The sequence below is a fragment of the Cherax quadricarinatus genome, chromosome 42 (genome assembly GCF_038502225.1).
Source record: "Cherax quadricarinatus isolate ZL_2023a chromosome 42, ASM3850222v1, whole genome shotgun sequence".
NCBI classification, from domain to species: domain Eukaryota; kingdom Metazoa; phylum Arthropoda; class Malacostraca; order Decapoda; family Parastacidae; genus Cherax; species Cherax quadricarinatus.
The window spans coordinates 17,879,076-17,899,670 of NC_091333.1; the positions used below are offsets into that span (position 1 = coordinate 17,879,076).

At 37.8% G+C, this 20,595-nt stretch overlaps 1 protein-coding gene across 1 annotated transcript in view; it reads left to right on the forward strand.

Moving 5' to 3' along the window:
• Positions 1–666: 666 nt before the first annotated feature.
• LOC128695679 (protein bric-a-brac 1) overlaps positions 667–20,595 on the forward strand; it is a gene marked incomplete at its 5' end in the record, with an annotated part of 108,925 nt that continues 88,996 nt past the window's right edge. The window contains 2 exon segments of the mRNA XM_053786488.2: positions 667–1,422; positions 1,703–1,876. Of these exon segments, the coding sequence (XP_053642463.1) occupies positions 667–1,422; positions 1,703–1,876 (930 nt within the window).

Below are 20,595 nucleotides of genomic sequence, written 5' to 3' on the forward strand. Positions count from 1 at the left end.
TTTCGCTCCATTCTCTCTACATGTCCGAACATTTTATAAAATTTAATTTTTTTTTTTTTTAACAAGTCGGCCATCTCCCACCGAGGCAGGGTGACCCAAAAAGAAAGAAAATCCCCAAAAAGAAAATACTTTCATCATCATTCAACACTTTCACCTCACTCACACATAATCACTGTTTTTGCAGAGGTGCTCAGAACACAACAGTTTAGAAGCATATACGTATAAATATACACAACATATCCCTCCAAACTGTCAATATCCTGAACCCCTCCTTTAGAGTGCAGGCATTGTACTTCCCATTTCCAGGACTCAAGTCCGGTTATATAAAAATAACCGGTTTCCCTGAATCCCTTCACTAAATATTACCCTGCTCACACTCCAACAGATCGTCAGGTCCCAAATACCATTCGTCTCCATTCACTCCTATTGAACACGCTCACGCATGCCTGCTGGAAGTCCAAGCCCCTTGCCCACAAAACCTCCCTTACCCCTTCCTTCCAACCTTTTTTAGGACGACCCCTACTCCGCCTTCCTTCCCCTACAGATTTAAATGCTCCTCATGTCATTCTACTTTGATCCATTCTCTCTAAATGACAATACGTATAAATATAAAAATATAATATAATATAATACACAATATAAAAATAGTTTTTATTTTCTTTACAGGAAGTATTCATCGATGTGACTCTAGCATGTGGTGGCAAACAATACCCAGCTCACAAATTTGTGCTATCAACATGTAGTGACTACTTTAAAGAAATGTTCACAAAAAACCCTTGCAAGCATCCCATAGTGTTTATGAAAGATGTTTCTGCCAGAGACCTTGAGGCATTATTAGATTTTATGTACAGAGGAGAAGTTAATGTGCCCCATCACAATCTAGCGTCACTAATTAAGACTGCAGAGGGTCTGCAAGTCAAGGGTTTAGCCGTCCCAGATGATCCCATCCAGCTTAGGAAAGCCGACCGATCATCTAGAGAGGTCCCAACTCCTAGACCACCCCCAGAGCCATCAGCCAGCCCTCCACCAAAGAGAAAACGAGCACGAGACTCTGAATATGGGGCTTCTGGGATTGGCCTTATGTATAGTAATTCATCACCTCAAGAACCCAACAGTCCTTACGACCTGTCACAAAAATCCTCATCATCATCCGTGTCACAATCAGATAATGCACAGAATGAGTGTGCTCTTCACTCTGCTTCTCCGGATCAACCTCACTACGGGAACAAGGAAAATTCACCAGAAGATAGTAAGCACCTAATAAGTACACCTCAGCCCCCACATACACCACAACCCCCACGTTCTCCAGTGCCTATGGCCCCTTTAGAAGTTAATTGCCAAGACAGGAACCGTGATGACTCTGATCCTGTGCCGGGACCGTCATGGAGACCACCAAGTTCCGCAAAACCTGATGATGAAGTGGTGAGTCTTGTCAATATATTTCATTTCCATGTCCTTCTTATATTCAATATAAAGTTGTATGACCCTTATGGGTTTAGTGCTAAATTTGAGTATGATGATAACAAAAGTGTAGTGTTAATTTTGCATAGAAATACATTAAAAAAAGTCCCCTTGTCTTTATACAAATACCATACATGAAAATGGTCATGATATATTGCACAAGAAATGTCATATGGTGTGAGAAAATTGCAACACAGTTTAATAATCAAGATTTGTGTATTAATTAAAGGTGTGCACACAGGTTGTGAAAGAAGATATCTCCATAGAAGAGGAGGAGGAGGACTGGGGGTTAGAGAGTGGTCCAGGGAGTGACATGGGGGATGCCAGTAGTGGTGGAGAACACCCACACATGGATATTCTTCCCCCACACTCTTGTTCTAACTCTAGTCTTGCCTCCTCCTTGGACCCAGCACTGGTGAGTAATATCATTCCCATTTAAGGGTTTCAAAGACCCTACTTATTTTTTACAGTCTTGTAGCCATTCTGAAAATCAAATCTGTCTTTACAAGTTAATTATTGCATCATAACATAGTATATGTACTGGTAAATGAGCTTAACTGCAAATAATTTTTGTTTTTACTTGGATTATATTCAACATGCCAGGTTTATTTTTATAAATACATGTTTTGATTACCACAGTTTGGCTGCATTACATGTTCTCTTCATTACATGAATATGAGGGTATGCATGGGATACATTGGGTTTCTGGGTTTCTTCACAAAATATTCTTTAGAAGTGAGGGACTTTTTGTTATTTTACAATTTTTTTTTCTATTTTAACATCCTATAGGCATTTATGATTTCAGAGGAAATTGATTTTGGTTCTTGTTTTGAAGATGTTATTTGATAATTCTACTGATAATACTGTAATTAACTGATTTTTTTAGTAATTAATTAGACACCAAATTGGATAATTCAAGTAAAAGTGCACTGTTACAATTTCATTTATTGCATTGTATGCAACTGTGTGTGCTCCTCTTGTACTGTGTTATGTGTATAACAAGAACATAAGCAGATTGACATTCATTTACATGACTTGAAACTGGACTGTATTACTCAGCAGGTAATATGAGGCATTGCAAAACACAGCGTGACCAGCATGGAACTTTTTTAAAATAGAATGTTTCAAAGAGTGAAAAACTATTTTTCATGTAAAGTTTTACAAACTATAGTTGGAAAATACACTGCTCAGAGTTACCATTCTATTACAAAAGTCTGAGAATGTCCCTACCACTTGAGCAGAGTATGCCTCCTTTCCATTTTCTCTATTCAGTTTGTTTTCTAATTCTGTGCTTTGGGTGCATTTAACCAGCAGACACCGTTCATAACAACCTCAGGCAGAACAACTAGCATAGGAGGTGGGGGGAAGTATCAGTGGTTCATCAGACCCTACACAAAAAGTAGATTTTTTAAATACAGTTTGTCCTGTATTTCAAAACTTCATATTCTATGTTGGGGAATCTGATACATGACTACCAGCCCTACCACCAATACTCGTGATCATGGTGGAGGCAGCTGTCATCAGAAGGCAAGCACTTATACTGCGTTCTGTAGTAGTTTCTATGCATAGACCTGTATCTTCATTGGGATAGTGGTCTCTTGAATAACTAACTACCTCGCCTACTGAGGTAGTCAGTTACCTGTAGTGTGATATTTTACACTGCTACAAAATTGGTCAAATGCCACTAGTCAATAATTCCTCTTAATCCCTGGAAAACTGGGAGAGACATAAGAACATAAAAATGGAGGAACACTGCAGAAGGTCTACTGGCCCATACAAGGCAGGTCCTTATCAAAACCACCCCTACCCAAAACTACCCAAGAATTATTTCCCATACCCATGACACCAATAAAACCCAGCCCCTCCCACTCATATATCTGTCCAATCTCTTTTTAAAGCTACCCAAGGTCCTAGCCTCAATCACCCTTCTCGGAAGACCATTCCATGCATCCACCACTCTGTTCGAAAATCAGTACTTACCCATGTCATTTCTAAATCTAAATTTATCCAACCTAAATCCATTATTTCTGGTTCTTTCCTGGTTTGACACCCTCAGTACTTTATTAATATCACCTTTGTTTATGCCCATCATCCACTTATACACCTCGATGATATCTCCCCTCATCCTGTGTTTCTCCAGAGAGTGGAGATTCAAGGCTCTAAGTCTATCTTCATACAGGAGATTCCTTATACAGTAAATCATTTTAGTCATTCTTCTTTGTATGATCTCTAATGAGTCTATATCCATCCTGTAGAAAGGAGACCAAAACTGAGTGGCATAATCCAAATGAGGCCTCACTAGTGATGTATAGAGCTGTAAAATAACTGTATAGAGCTGTAAAATAACAATAGGAGATTAGGAAATGCTCAGGATATATACAGAAGCTATACTAGTAAATGTTTATCACTCAACTTGCTGCCTGTCATTAACCTCTTGACTGTCGCAACCCCAAATCCTGAGGTGTCTCCTGGTGTCGCATAATCCCCCCCCCCCCCAAAATTCTTGCGAAATGATAGAGAATCTTTTTCCGATTGTAAACACACCAAAAGAACGAAATTTGATGGAAAACTGATGAAATTACGCTCTCGCGAAGTTAGCAACCTCGGCGATATTTACGAATCGGCGATTTCGCTCACTTTGATTCCTATTTTCGGCTAATTCCATTGTTCCAGTCGACCAAACTCATAGATTTTTCATTAGAACTCCATTTTTTCTATCGATCGAATACAGGAAACTGCCCATTTACCGATTTCAACTACCCAATAACATGGTCAGAAATTTGCAATTTGGCCAATTTCACGAAAATAAAAAAATATGACAATTTCAAAATAGGGTCCAGAATGAACAAAGCAGACATTCCTGGCTCTAAAATAACATTTTTCTTTGTTCATCAGTCACATCTCTGGGCCCCTCTGATATTACTCTTGCTTTCTATTTAGAATTTTTATTCAAACAAAAAATAGAAGATTTACTGTTATGCAGACTACTGCAATATTGTAATAATTGTATAAATAATGTCAACCCATTCATGACTGCATATTAGAATGGCTACTTGGACATTTATTGGAAAATGGCATCATTTGTTTACTTTTGAACATCGGCAAAAATCAAACATTTCCCCTATGTTGAGCTCCATTTCAAGGTTCTTTTCATAGTAAAACCAATCAAAACCACCTTTATTTCTATAATATGTTTTCCTTTCTATCAAATGAGACCAAGAAAACGAGAATACAATCATAAATACTAAACAAAAATAGACCACAAAGTCTGCATTTTAACCTTTTCAGGGTTTCGGCCGTACTAGTATGGCTTACGCCCTAGGGTTTTTGATGTACTAGTACGCCTAAATTCTAGCGCCCTCAAATCTATTGAGAGAAAGCTGGTAGGCCTACATATGAAAGAATGGGTCTGTGTGGTCAGTGTGCGCAGTATAAAAAGAAATCCTGCAGCACACAGTGCGTAATGTGAAAAAAAAAAACTTTGTGTTTTTGGATTAAAACAGCGACTTTTTGTATTCTAGTTTTCCTGGTCTCATTTTATAGAATGGAAGACATATTACAGAAATTGAGATGATTTTGACTGGTTTTACAATGAAAAGTACCTTGAAATTGAGCTCAAATAGCAGAAATGTTCGATTTTTACCAAAGTTCAAAAGTAAACAAATCATGCCAAGCGTCCAATACACGTCAACTGGTGAGTCTAATATTCTTTCACAAGTGCGCTGATATTATTCATACCATTTCTACACTAATGCAGTAGTCTGCATAACAGTAAATCTTCTATTTTTTGTGAGAATAAAAATTCAAAGTGGAAAGCCAAAGAAATATAAGAGGGGCCTGGGGATGTGACTAACGAACAGAGAACTTGTTATTTTAGTGCCAGGAATGTCTTTCTTGTTTATTCTAGACTCTATTCGGAAATTGACATCTTTTGAAATTTGTGTGAAATTGGCAAAATTGCTAAATTCTGACCACTTTATTGGATAGTTGAAATCGGTAAATGGGTGGTTTCTTGTACTCATTCGATAGAAAAAATGGAGTTCTAGCGAAATAGTTATGATTTTTGTTGACTAGTACATCGGAATTGGCCGAAAATAGGGCTCAAAGTGGGCTCAAAGACTGCTAACTTCGCAAGAGCATAATTCTGTATGTTTTCCATAAAATTTCATACTTTTGGTGTCATTATGATCGGGAAAAGATTCTCTATTTTTTTCATAAAAAAATATTTTTTTTTTTTTAAATTTGGGGGACCCTGAGAACAAGTCTCCGAGAGGGCCTGTGGACCCTGAAAGGGTTAATTAAAAAAAAAACAGTCAGAATTTTTTTTTTTCTCATTATGCACTGCGTGCTGCAGGATTTTTTTTATATGGCGCACACTGACCACAAAGACCCATTTTCTCACATGTGGACCTACCAGCTTTCTCCTGCTTGATTTGAAGCTGCTAGAATTTATGAGTATATGTATACGCAAAAACGGTGGCTCGTAACACGTATATACATGACCAAAACAGTCAAAGGATTAATTTTAAACAAGTCTAGATACCAAACATGTAGCATGTGCCCAAGGTGCCTAATGAGAAATTTAGGCCTAGCTGAAGTGAATTATTTTTTTTTTTTTTTCAACAAACAGGTCATATCCCACCAAGGCAGGGTGGCCCAAAAAGAAAAACGAAAGTTTTTCTTTTTAAATTTAGTAATTTGTACAGGAGAAGGGGTTACTAGCCCCTTGCTCCTGGCATTTTAGTCGCCTCTTACAACATGCATGGCTTACAGAGGAAGAATTCTGTTCCACTTCCCCATGGAGGTAAGAGGAAATAAACAAGAACAAGAACTAGAAAGAAAACAGAAGAAAACCCAGAGGAGTGTGTATATATATGCTTGTACATGTATGTGTAGTGTGACCTAAGTGTAAGTAGAAGTAGCAAGACGTACCTGAAATATTGCATGTTTATCATACAGAAAAAAGACACCAGCAATCCTACCATCATGTAAAACAATTTCAGGCTTTTGTTTTACACTCACTTGGCAGGATGGTAGTACCTCCCTGGGTGGTTGCTGTCTACCAACCTAGTACCTAGGTCATTCAACAGCTTCTTCTTCTTTCAATAAACCGGCTGTATCCCACCAAGGAAGGGTGGCCCAAAAAGAAAACCAAAAGTTTCTCTTTTTAAATTTAGTAATTTATACAGGAGAAGGGGCTACTAGCCCTTTGCTCTCAGCATTTTAGTTGCCTCTTACGACATGCATGGCTTACTGAGGAAGAATTCTGTTCCACCTGAAGTGAATTATATGCTAGAATATTACAGTTCAGGCTTAGTGTTGTCACAGTAAGCCCTATCCTTCTGGACATGAATGACTATAGGTGGGAAGGACTATCTAGCACACATAGGAGAGGTCAGAAGTAGTTAAGTAGTTAATAACTGAAATTTACCTTCCTCTAAGCTGGGCTTAATACGATAACATTCCTACTGTCTTCCTCGATTAGGAACTTTCACTAAGCAAAGATGAAATATTACAGTTGTTAATTAAGTAACCTTAGACATGAGTGACCATGACTCAGTAAGGACTGTACATGTTTATAATGTTAATTGCCTTCTATAGTCTCTAGGCATTTGTAGATCTATTTACCCACCTGAAAATGATAAAGCGGCCAATAACTTATTTAAAAAATTCTCTTAACAGTTTTAAGTTTATCTTTATGAGCAAGTGGAAGAAAAAGATGTCTTTAATAATAATAATAATTATAATAGTAATCTTTATTTCTGCAAGTACATGTACAAGGTATACAGGCATAGCTGACGTCAATGACATACTACTACAGTATATAGAAAGCCCCTTGTTATGCAGAGCATTTTGGGCAAATTAGGTGAGTTTTGTCTCCAGGATGCGACCCACACAGGTCGGCTAACACCCATATAGGTACCTGTCTACTGCTGGGTGAAAAGGGGCAGCAGGTGTCTTAAGGAAACACGTCCTAATGTTTCCACCTGTACTGGGGATCGAATCATGGACCTCAGTGTGTGAAACTGAGTGTGCTAACAATCAAGCTCATGTGTTGATGAATGACATCTGCCAGCTGTATACACCTGAAACTGTATGTCTGTAAAAATGTAAGAACTCAGTAGAGAAAATGGAAGGTGAGAGGAGGAATATGAGCTAAAAGTAATAGAGAAGCCTTCAGCCTGGTGTAGTGGAGAGATATAATTCCGAGAAGCATTCTTCCTCATAGATCATCAAACCCCAAATGCAAAAAAAAAAAAAAAAAAAGTTTTATAAAACTATATGTCCTGTATACATTTTTTCCATAAATAGTGTCAGTGAGGTTTCTACAGAATTTCTACTCATGACATCACTTGTGTTTTGTAAAGCATCATATGTACCCAGTGGTTTTGTGATAATGTAAAAATATAATGAAGGTACTGTACTATGTAAATTTTACAAATACATGTATAAACAGTTATGTATATGTTCCCAGCACACTACTTTCCTTTATTCATTTGTAGATGTTCTAAACAAAATTTCATGTAGTCTTCACCACAATTAGTTGCTTAAAGATGTGTATCCTAATTTGACCTTTGGTGCACTCATTCCCAAACTGTTCTCTTGTCCTCATGTTATTTTCCAGCTGACTCTAGTCGAATCATTATTGTTACCCATGGCTATACTGTACTGTACACCCTAGAGACTTTTCTTTTAATTTGTCAGTGCAGTTTCTAATTGTTAATTCTTGCCAACTTCATCAAGCATCACCTCTTAGTGTACCAGTAATTCACCTTCTTCTTATACTCCTTTATGAATTTTTTTCCTCATAACATTTATACACTGGTTTAAAGTTGTGTAGTATTGTAGGTTGGGGAGGTAGTACTGTCATGTCATGTGAGTGAGAAACAGAAGCCTCTTCAATGTTTTGCACTCTAGTAAGATTGATGTTTCTTCTTGATTGCTTGAACATGTAGGATAGTAGACAAATATTTCAAACTGCTTCTTACATTAGGTACACATTTATCATCACTTTCATGTGTTTCTTAATACATACAGTGGCTGTTTTTCTTTTCTAATTCAGGAACCTTGGTTTGAAATCAGGCCATATGGATGGGGTCTCTGTTGACAGAGCCATAGGAGTTGTTATTTTTGGATGTATTGAGACAGAAAATTAAAATGGACAAGAGCAGAGAAAATTAAGTCAAAATGGTAATAAAATGTATGATAGCTAAAGAATGAAAAACAGAAAAAAAAGGCACATTTGAATGATAAATATACTACTTAAAGTAACATTCACATCAGGAAAATGGGAATAAAAATTTGAAAGAGGTAAAGACAAGAAAATATGATGGCTTGTTAAAGCTATGACCATACACAGGACATATCAAAGAAGATGGACTCAAAATATTGTAAATCTTAAAAACCAAAACACTAAATGAAGAAAGAAATGAGAGAGAAAGAAAAAAAACAGATTACTACAATTTTACAAAAAATAGATCCAAAAAGGGGATAGATATTGACCAAAATCAGATGAAAATAACTAGAAAACCAAGAGACCAACTGATAAACACTTTATTCGTATACTGTACGAACAAATATAATCTCAGGAGTAGAGCTAAATATATTATACAGTAGGGCTCCACTTATATGGCATGTTAGGTTCCAGGCTACCACTGGAAAACAGAACGCCATTTTTCACTTATAAATGCATATAAATGCCAGATAACAAGTTTACACTAACATATATTAAGTTAGGCATATACGTATTAACATATATTAAGTTAGACATTAAAAACAATAAAAAGTAAAATACACATGGAGTACACTCATTACTTACCTTAAAATATTTGTAGTCTTAATGTAGGGTGAGAGGTGAGTAGTATTTATTGTAAGAAATCAGGTGTGGGAGGTATGGTAGCCAGCCAGGCCACCCCACCCACACATAATATACTACGACACTTAAAGTGCCCCAGAGTGATAAAATGCATATACAGTACATTCATTACTTACTTTAAAATATTTGTAGTCTTATGTAGGGTAAGAGGTGAGTAGTATTTATTTGTAGGAAATCAGGTGTGGTAGGTATGGTAGCCAGCCAGGCCACCTCACCCACTCGTACAGTACGTGAAAGACAACTCAATGTTGTAAGTCTAACTGAAATTAAATTGGAGGTACATAGAGTACTTATATTTACATAAATGAAATTGGAAAGGGCATGTGACGGTGGATAGGAGAGTAATGTGGCAGGTGTTGCAAATGTATGGAATAGGAGGTAGGTTACTGAAAGTAGTGAAGAGCTTTTACGAGGATAGTGAGGTTCAGGTTAGAGTATGTAGGAGAGAGGAAGATTATTTCCCAGTAAAAGTAGGCCTTAGACAAGGATGTGTGATGTCACCATGGTTGTTCAATATATTTATAGATGGGGGTGTAAGAGGGGTGGGGTTAAAAGATAAAGAATCAAACACAAAGTGGGAGTTGTCACAGTTGCTCTTTGCTGATGACACTGTGCTTTTGGGAGATTCTGAAGAGAAGTTGCAGAGGTTGGTTGATGAGTTTGGTAGGGTATGTAAAAGAAGAAAATTAAAAGTGAATATAGGAAAGAGTAAGGTGATGAAGATAACAAAAAAATTAGGTGACAAAAGATTGGATATCAGATTGGAGGGAGAGAGTATGGAGGAGGTGAATGCATTCAGATATTTAGGAATGGACGTGCCAGCAGATGGGTCTATGAAAGATGAGGTGAATCATAGAATTGATGAGGGGAAAAAGGTGAGTGGTGCACTTAGGAGTCTGTGGAGACAAAAAAAATTGTCCATGGAAGCATAGAGGGGAATGTATGAGAGTATAGTTATACCGATGCTCTTATATGGGTGAGAAACATGGGTTGTGAATGTTGCAACAAGGAGAAGGCTGGAGGCAGTGGAGATGTCACGTCTGAGAGCAGTGTGTGGTGTGAATATAATGCAGAGAATTTGTAGTTTGGAAATTATGAGGAGGTGCGGGATTACCAAAACTATTATCCAGAGCGCTGAGGAAGAGTTTTCGAGGTGGTTTGGAGATGTTGAGAGATGGAAGGAAATAGAATGACTTTAAGAGTGTAGAAATCTGTAGTGGAGGGAAGGTGGGATAGGGGTTGGTCTAGGAATGGTTGGAGGGAGGGGGTAAAGGAGGTTTTGTGTGCAAGGGGCTTGGACTTTTAGCAAGCATGCTTGAGCATGTTAGATAGGTGTGAATGGAGACAAATGGTTTTTAGGGCTTGAAGTGCTGTTGGAATGTGAGCAAAGTAACATCTATGTAGGGATTCAGGGAAACCTGCAGGCTGGACTTAAGTACTGGAGATGGGAGGGGTGTTAATGTTGCAGTTTTATAACTGTAGTGTAAGTGCACCTCTGGCAAGACAGTGATGGAGTGAATGATTAAAGTTTTTCTTTTTCAGGCCATCCTGCCTTAGTGGGAGACGGCTGATGTGTTAATAATAAAAAAAAATGAAATATCACAAAGAAAACTACTCCACTTGGAGAAGGGATATTATTAACAACATTGTATTTATAAAAATTACAAACTACAAAAATTAAAATCCAAAACTCAAGTATTGTCAAAATGTTGGTGATAGAAATCTATATATATCCATGAAATATACTACTGATTGATTTTGGGACTTTTACTGCTGCTTTAGCCTGGCCTGTGACTAGGTTTCTCTGTTGACCTAATGATCAGTTAGGCTATTGCTTCTGCAGCTACCGGGTTCACATAGCAATATGACCCTAATTTCGTGGTGCTGAGACATCCCAATAAATGCCACAAACTGTATATTGTCTTAAGTCGTATACTGTACGTCCATCTTTGTTCTGACAATATTTGAAATAACTGCTCAGGAATAAAAGGTTGAGGAGTCATAGGCCTTGAATGTTGACAGTATTTTTTAATTGTGCTTATGACATAACTGCTTACAATGGGTTTATTCTACAGTTTCTCTTGAATTTCTCTTTTTTTTATATTGTTATCTTGGTGTATAGATAAAGTTCCTAGCCTTTGAGCATTTCCATGTACAGTACTGTACATTCCACTTGCTTTGGAGCAGTTTCAACAATTTAAGTATTTTACTGAATATGCTAATAGTGAATAAGTCTTGTTTATTGCCTACCTTGGATATTTCATCTGTTTAGCTAAATTTACTTTATTATACTGGTACTCCTTACTTAATGACTGAGTTCTGTTCCTAAGAGTAGGTCAGTAAGCAAATTGGTTTTAAGTGAGTAGCTGCTGCTTACTGATATTTCAAGCATACTGTACTGGTAGTGGGTTTGTGTCATCCATCTTTAGATAGTGTTTTAATGTCACCTTTGCACCATTTATAACATTTTTAGTATACACATACAGTACACTGGTTGGAGAGCTGGTCGTAAGTCCGAGTGGTCATTAAACAGGTAGGTTGTTAAGTGAGGAGTACCTGTATTGGCTAAAAGTTACGTTCTCTGACATTAATATTCACGGAACTGTTACTTGTTACGTCTGTTTATTGACAAAAATTAAGTACATTTTTTTTTATGTACTACTTGTTTCAAATTCTTTGTTTTTACCGTAATCAAGGAGTTGGAGTTTGTCACTATCAAACATCACATTCTTTTTATTGCCCAGTGTAAATTGTAAATGCATACAGCCCTTTGGGAAAGAGAATAATTTCACATGATCAATGAGGTATACCTGGATGGTGTTCTGGGGGGGGAGTCAGTGCCCCTGGTGATTGGTCCATGACCAGGCCTTGCAGTGGATCAGGGCCTGATCAACTAGGCTGTGACTGCCAGCCTTATGCAATCCTACATATATCATATTAAAATATATTACCAAAAACTGAGCTTGTGAAAACAAAACACTTGTAATAGGAGTTTTATCTGTAAAGAGGTAGACTGAAATTCTTTTAAAGACAAAATGGAAAATAAGTGGTCAACAAAATTCCTCACTAGGATGATGGATTTTTTGTGCATTAATCATAATCCAACTTGTAATCCTTACAACAATTAAACTCAATAAATGTTATATAGACTGTATTAACACACTAATTAGTTCTCTTGTGTTTCTTGTAATTCCTAAATTTGTTATGACCACTTAGAGACTGTATGAATAAGCAGTCAGCTATTGCCTTATTAGGCTTAAGTTTACCCAAAGTGTTCTGCATACTAAGGAGCTTTCTGCATTGTATTGTACATCATTATGGAAACAAAGCAACAATAAGTAAATACTGTAAGAGAATGTTGTGCAGCAACTAATTTCCATCATAAAATAAAAATAAAAAGGATTAACCTGGCACATGTCAGCCATTTATTGTATACATGGCAAGATGGTAGATGTAAAATATGTAGTGTTTAATTTATGTACTAACATAGAAAACTCAGATCTTACCACAATTTTAATCTTTTTAATACATGAGTAATCATCACTCAGCCTTCTTTTCTCGTTCTTAAAGAAACAAACATTGTTATAATTTCTGAAAGAAGCTTATAATTAAAATTTTACCATGATCTATAATCACAGACATTGATGATACTGGGTAATATGTTCCATTTATATAGCATTATTTATTAAGAAGAACGTCAATAAATTAATTATCACTGCTGAAATAGAGGAATGAATATCATCTAGACAAGAACAACCAAATATTTTGAAATGGTGTTAAATAGTAGAATAAAAAATAAGTGTATGTAATTAAACACCAAAATTCGTGGAGGCTTCATGAATCTTGAGACTGTGAATAATAACAAATTTCACATGTCCAAAATATTTTTTTCTTCTTATTTGTTAAATGTGCATTAATAATTTTTAGAAAAATCCCACGTTTCTTGGTAATATCTCTATAAATATTGCTTTAATTTCTCTAATACAGTTGACTATCAGTTAACACGGTGTCTGCGTTCCTGAAAATGGCGAGTGTTTTTTATTCATTTCAGTATTGTCATCATTTGATTATATAGAAGTGTGTGGAAGAGGGTTGGTGTGACCCTGTACCATATCCTGTACATAATAAATAATAATAAATAATAAAATAATAAAAATTTATTTCTTTGCTAAGGTTACAATGTGTGTTTACACATCATAATTTGATTGGAACAAAGGAAGCCTCTATCATGCCGAGGCATTTTGGGCAGACTTAACCTAATACTTATAGACTACTTAAGTCCAGACAGGTGAAGAGTGGTAGAATACCAGTAGTTAATATTTCACTCTATTATTAATATGAGGTAGTACAATTTATGATACAATCAGGAAAATACAAGTATGAGAGAGTCATAGAAAAAATGAATATTAAACTTCGTCGAACATCTAATTGGGAAAAGAAATAGAGAATTACGACTAATCCTAACAAGGTCCTTGTTAGCACGATAGGATGTTTTGCATCAACAATTGAAGATAAAGGGGGTATCTCCATCAGAGGTACACCTGTAGCCATTAGAAACCCTAACAAGATTTTGGGATATGAAATAGACAGGCTGCTCCACGCAACATCTCGTGTAACTAAAAAGATCAACATAGCCAAAGCCGGTCTTAGCAGTCTCTTTCGATTCAATCAAGCCCCTCAACATGTCAAAAAACATCTGTATAAAATGTTAATACGACCTATACTCGAATACCCTTGTGTCCCAATGTCATTAACAACAAAGACCAATATGCTACGGTTACAAAGGGTCCAGAATAGAGCTCTTCGCTTCATTACCGATACCAGGAGGAGAGACAGAGTTAAAATGGCAGATTTACACATACAACAAGATATTACTGCCATAAATGTACGCCTTGACACCCTAAAAAAGAAACAACTCTATACAATGCAAGAACTATACATGCCAGATAGAGAACATCCTATACAAGTGGTAAATACCACGGATTATATCATCAATACTCCTCCTCACAGGACTCAAAGAATGGCTCTCCCACAGAGGGTCCGTCATTTTATACATAAAGATGATTACCATCGACCCATGATATTGAGCAACCTCCCTGATGAAGAAGATTGCGTAACACCAGAACCCCTCTATGTATACTGAGAACATCATCACCCCCAATTAGGGAGAAATCTTATATAACAATCTAATGTAAAAATTATGCTATTTACTAGGAGAAACTTTTAGAGAGGGTGTGGTAGGTAAGTTTGGGGTGCCAGGTGTAAATGATAATGGGAGCCCTTTGATTGAACTTTGTATAGAAAGGGGTTTAGTTATAGGTAATACATATTTTAAGAAAAAGAGGATAAATAAGTATACAAGATATGATGTAGGGCGAAATGACAGTAGTTTGTTGGATTATGTATTGGTAGATAAAAGACTGTTGAGTAGACTTCAGGATGTACATGTTTATAGAGGGGCCACAGATATATCAGATCACTTTCTAGTTGTAGCTACACTGAGAGTAAAAGGTAGATGGGATACAAGGAGAATAGAAGCATCAGGGAAGAGAGAGGTGAAGGTTTATAAACTAAAAGAGGAGGCAGTTATGGTAAGATATAAACAGCTATTGGAGGATAGATGGGCTAATGAGAGCATAGGCAATGGGGTCGAAGAGGTATGGGGTAGGTTTAAAAATGTAGTGTTAGAGTGTTCAGCAGAAGTTTGTGGTTACAGGAAAGTGGGTGCGGGAGGGAAGAGGAGCGATTGGTGGAATGATGAAGTGAAGAGAGTAGTAAGGGAGAAAACGTTAGCATATGAGAAGTTTTTACAAAGTAGAAGTGATGCAAGGAGGGAAGAGTATATGGAGAAAAAGAGAGAGGTTAAGAGAGTGGTGAAGCAATGTAAAAAGAGCAAATGAGAGAGTGGGTGAGATGTTATCAACAAATTTTGTTGAAAATAAGAAAAAGTTTTGGAGTGAGATTAACAAGTTAAGAAAGCCTAGAGAACAAATGGATTTCTCAGTTAAAAATAGGAGAGGAGAGTTATTAAATGGAGAGTTAGAGGTATTGGGAAGATGGAGGGAATATTTTGAGGAATTGTTAAATGTTGATGAAGATAGGGAAGCTGTAATTTCGTATATAGGGCAAGGAGGAACAACATCTTGTAGGAGTGAGGAAGAGCCAGTTGTGAGTGTGGGGGAAGTTCGTGAGGCAGTAGGTAAAATGAAAGGGGGTAAGGCAGCCGGGATTGATGGGATAAAGATAGAAATGTTAAAAGCAGGTGGGGATATAGTTTTGGAGTGGTTGGTGCAATTATTTAATAAATGTATGGAAGAGGGTAAGATACCTAGGGATTGGCAGAGAGCATGCATAGTTCCTTTGTATAAAGGCAAAGGGGATAAAAGAGAGTGCAAAAATTATAGGGGGATAAGTCTGTTGAGTATACCTGGCAAAGTGTATGGTAGAGTTATTATTGAAAGAATTAAGAGTAAGACGGAGAATAGGATAGCAGATGAACAAGGAGGCTTTAGGAAAGGTAGGGGGTGTGTGGACCAGGTGTTTACAGTGAAACATATAAGTGAACAGTATTTAGATAAGGCTAAAGAGGTCTTTGTGGCATTTATGGATTTGGAAAAGGCGTATGACAGGGTGGATAGGGGGGCAATGTGGCAGATGTTGCAGGTGTATGGTGTAGGAGGTAGGTTACTGAAAGCAGTGAAGAGTTTTTACGAGGATAGTGAGGCTCAAGTTAGAGTATGTAGGAAAGAGGGAAATTATTTCCCAGTAAAAGTAGGCCTTAGACAAGGATGTGTGATGTCACCGTGGTTGTTTAATATATTTATAGATGGGGTTGTAAGAGAAGTAAATGCGAGGGTCTTGGCATGAGGCGTGGAGTTAAAAGATAAAGAATCACACATAAAGTGGGAGTTGTCACAGTTGCTCTTTGCTGATGACACTGTGCTCTTGGGAGATTCTGAAGAGAAGTTGCAGAGATTGGTGGATGAATTTGGTAGGGTGTGCAAAAGAAGAAAATTGAAAGTGAATACAGGAAAGAGTAAGGTTATGAGGATAACAAAAAGATTAGGTGATGAAAGATTGGATATCAGATTGGAGGGAGAGAGTATGGAGGAGGTGAATGTATTCAGATATTTGGGAGTGGACATGTCAGCGGATGGGTCTATGAAAGATGAGGTGAATCATAGAATTGATGAGGGGAAAAGGGTGAGTGGTGCACTTAGGAGTCTGTGGAGACAAAGAACTTTGTCCTTGGAGGCAAAGAGGGGAATGTATGAGAGTATAGTTTTACCAACGCTCTTATATGGGTGTGAAGCATGGGTGATGAATGTTGCAGCGAGGAGAAGGCTGGAGGCAGTGGAGATGTCATGTCTGAGAGCAATGTGTGGTGTGAATATAATGCAGAGAATTCGTAGTTTGGAAGTTAGGAGGAGGTGCGGGATTACCAAAACTGTTGTCCAGAGGGCTGAGGAAGGGTTGTTGAGGTGGTTCGGACATGTGGAGAGAATGGAGCGAAACAGAATAACTTCAAGAGTGTATCAGTCTGTAGTGGAAGGAAGGCGGGGTAGGGGTCGGCCTAGGAAAGGTTGGAGGGAGGGGGTAAAGGAGGTTTTGTGTGCGAGGGGCTTGGACTTCCAGCTGGTATGCGTGAGCGTGTTTGATAGGAGTGAATGGAGACAAATGATTTTTAATACTTGACGTGCTGTTGGAGTGTGAGCAAAGTAACATTTATGAAGGGATTCAGGGAAACCGGCAGGCCGGACTTGAGTCCTGGAGATGGGAAGTACAGTGCCTGCACTCTGAAGGAGGGGTGTTAATGTTGCAGTTTAAAAACTGTAGTGTAAAGCACCCTTCTGGCAAGACAGTGATGGAGTGAATGATGGTGAAAGTTTTTCTTTTTCGGGCCACCCTGCCTTGGTGGGAATCGGCCAGTGTGATAATAAAAAATAAATTTACTGTGGCTGGACACCACCTGTAAGAAGCCATTGTCACGTAATTCTATAAACTGGCCAGAAAATTATTGCCTTCATTGTCGCATAAATATCCGTTGTGCAATCGCAAAAAAAAAAAAAGCAATTGCAACTTGTATAATTACTACCAATTCAGAGTCATGTACTTATATATCTGTTATATCTATGTGACACTGATGGGTTAGTCTTATACCCCTTAAAGAATATCTTATCATTTCACGTACACTTTTTAAATTACACCAAAGTGGTTGGGCCACTTACCTTTTATATCCTACCTCTCTCCCCCCTCCCACCCTTTTCCAAAATTTCTATCCTTACCCATCCTTCTTCCTTACCCATCTCACCAAAGCTCTGGTCTGGACAAGAACAAGAACTCTATTATTAATACGAGGTAGTACAGTTAGTGATACAAACATACATTTATAAGTGTGTAATAATGGCTTAATAGTTAAGGGATAATAAAATATTTGTGGGAGTTGCTTTGAATTTGGTTGGGATTAAGCATGGTGTGGGTATGTTTGTTATTGAGTGATGAGATGATTTTTGAGTATGGTCCTAAACTGATTTGTGGACAGGGGATCTCTTGCTGTTTCAGGCAAAGAGTTCCAGATCTTCGGGCCCTTTATGTGCATTGCATTTTTTGCAAAGTGTGAGACGGACACGAGGGATGTCAAAAAGTGTTTTGAGCCTCGTGTTATGCCTGTGTGTTCTGTTGAAGCTGTCTAGGAGAAGTTTGAGCGGAGGGTTGATATTGGAGTTTAATGTTCTGTATATGTAGTAAGCACAGTAATAAGTAAATGGAGACGAATGGTTTTTGGGACCTGATGAGCTGTTGGAGTGTGAGCAGGGTAATATTTTGTGAAGGGATTCAGGGAAACCAGTTATTTTTATACAGCCAGACTTGAATACTGAAAATGGGAAGTACAGTGCCTACACTTTAAAGGAAGGGTTTGGGATATTGGCAGTTTGGAGGGGTATGTTATATATCTTTATATATACTTCGGTGCCTCTGCAAAGACAGTGATTATGTGTGAGAGGTGAAAGTGTTGAATGATGATGAAAGTATTTTCTTTTTGGGTATTTTCTTTTTGAGTCACCCTGCCTCGGTGGGAGACAGCCGACTTGTTGAAAAAAAAAAAAGAAACTTATGTATAATAAGTAAGTTCATGTTTTTGAAGAGAGGTGGGGTGTGTTGTCTGGCACAGGAGTTTGTGATCATCCACACTGCCGCTTTTTGTTGGGTTATTAAAAGTTTGAGGTGATTGGCCGTGGTAGATTCCCAAGCACAAATACCTTAAGAGAGGTAAGGGTATATTAGAGAATGATGTATGGTAAGGAGGGTCTTTTGGGGTACATAATATCATATCTTGGAAAGGATACCTATTGTTTTGGAAAGTTTCTTAGTTATATGCTGGATTTTTTTTTTTTTCAACAAGTCGGCCGTCTCCCACCGAGGCAGGGTGACCCAAAAAGAAAGAAAATCCCCAAAAAGAAAATACTTTCAACATCATTCAACACTTTCACCTCACTAACACATAATCACTGTTTTTGCAGAGGTGCCCAGAATACAACAGTTTAGAAGTATATACGTATAAAAAATACACAGTATATCCCTCCAAACTGCCAATATCCCAAACCCCTCATGGATGTGGGTTTGAAATTTAAGATTACAGTCTAGGACTAGGTGGAGACTTAGAAATTTGCTCTCAGTGTCTTGTAATGGGTGAACCATTTATCAATATTTGATGCTCTGTTTCCAAAAAGCATGAAGTAGGTCTTGTTTATATTGAGAGTAAGTTTGTTCTTCATCATCCAGTTTGATACAGTGGACCCCCGGTTTGCGATACTCATCCGTTCCTGAGAGCTCATCGTAAACCAAAAATATCAGAAAGCGAATCAATTTTCCCCATAAGAAATAATGGAAATCAAATTAATCCGTGCAAAACACCCAAAAGTATGAAAAAAAAAACTTTTACCACATGAAATATTAAGTTTAATGCAATAGAATAGTAATTACAGTAACAACAATAACACTAAATAACGAAAGAATAATTGACACTTAGCTTTAATGAAGATCTGGTGATGATTGATAAACCCCAATCAACCATCGCTACTATTGTGGGCAAGAAAACGGCAATCAAGGAAGCTGTTCTTGCCAAAGGTGCAACTATGTTTTCGAAACTGAGATCGCAAGTGATAGAAGATGTTGAGAGACTGTTATTGGTGTGGATAAACGAGAAACAGATAGCAGGAGACAGCATCTCTCAAGCGATCATATGTGAAAAGGCTAGGAAGTTGCATGACGATTTAATTACAAAAATGCCAGCAACTAGTGATGTGAGTGAATTTAAGGCCAGCAAAGGTTGGTTTGAGAGATTTAAGAAGCGTAGTGGCATTCATAGTGTGATAAGGCATGGTGACGCTGCCAGTTCGGACCACAAATCGGCTGAAAAATATGTGCAGGACTTCAAGGAGTACATAGACAGTGAAGGACTGAAACCTGAACAAGTGTGTAATTGTGGCGAAACAGGCCTGTTTTGGAAGAAAATGCCAAGCAGGACGTTCATTACTCAGGAGGAAAAGGCACTCCCAGGACATAAGCCTATGAAAGACAAGCTTACTCTGTTGATGTGTGCCAATGCTAGTGGTGATTGCAAAGTGAAGCCTTTATTGATGTATCACTCTGAAACTCCCAGAGTGTTCAGGAAAAACAATGTCCTCAAGGCTAATTTGTGTGTGCTGTGGAGGGCAAACAGTAAGGCATGGGTCACTAGGGACTTTTTGTATGATGGGTTACACCATGCATTTGCCCCCAATGTGAAAAATTACCTAATTGAAAAGAAATTAGACCTTAAGTGCCTCCTGGTATTAGACAGTGCTCCTGGTCATCCTTCAGACTTGGCAGAGCGACTTTCTAGGGACATGAGCTTCATTAAGGTGAAGTTTTTGCCTCCTAATACCACTCCTCTCCTGCAGCCCATGGACCAGCAGGTTATTTCCAACTTCAAGAAACTGTACACAAAAGCTATGTTTGAAAGGTGCTTTGTAGTGACCTCAGAAACTCAACTGACTCTAAGAGAGTTTTGGAAAGATCATTTTGCCATCCTCAGTTGTGTAAACATTATAGGTAAGGCTTGGGAGGAAGTGACTAAGAGGACATTGAACTCTGCTTGGAAAAAACTGTGGCCAGAATGTGTAGACAAAAGGGATTTTGAAGGGTTTGAGGCTAACCCTGAGAATCCTATGCCAGTTGAGGAATCCAGTGTGGCATTGGGGAAGACGTTGGGGTTG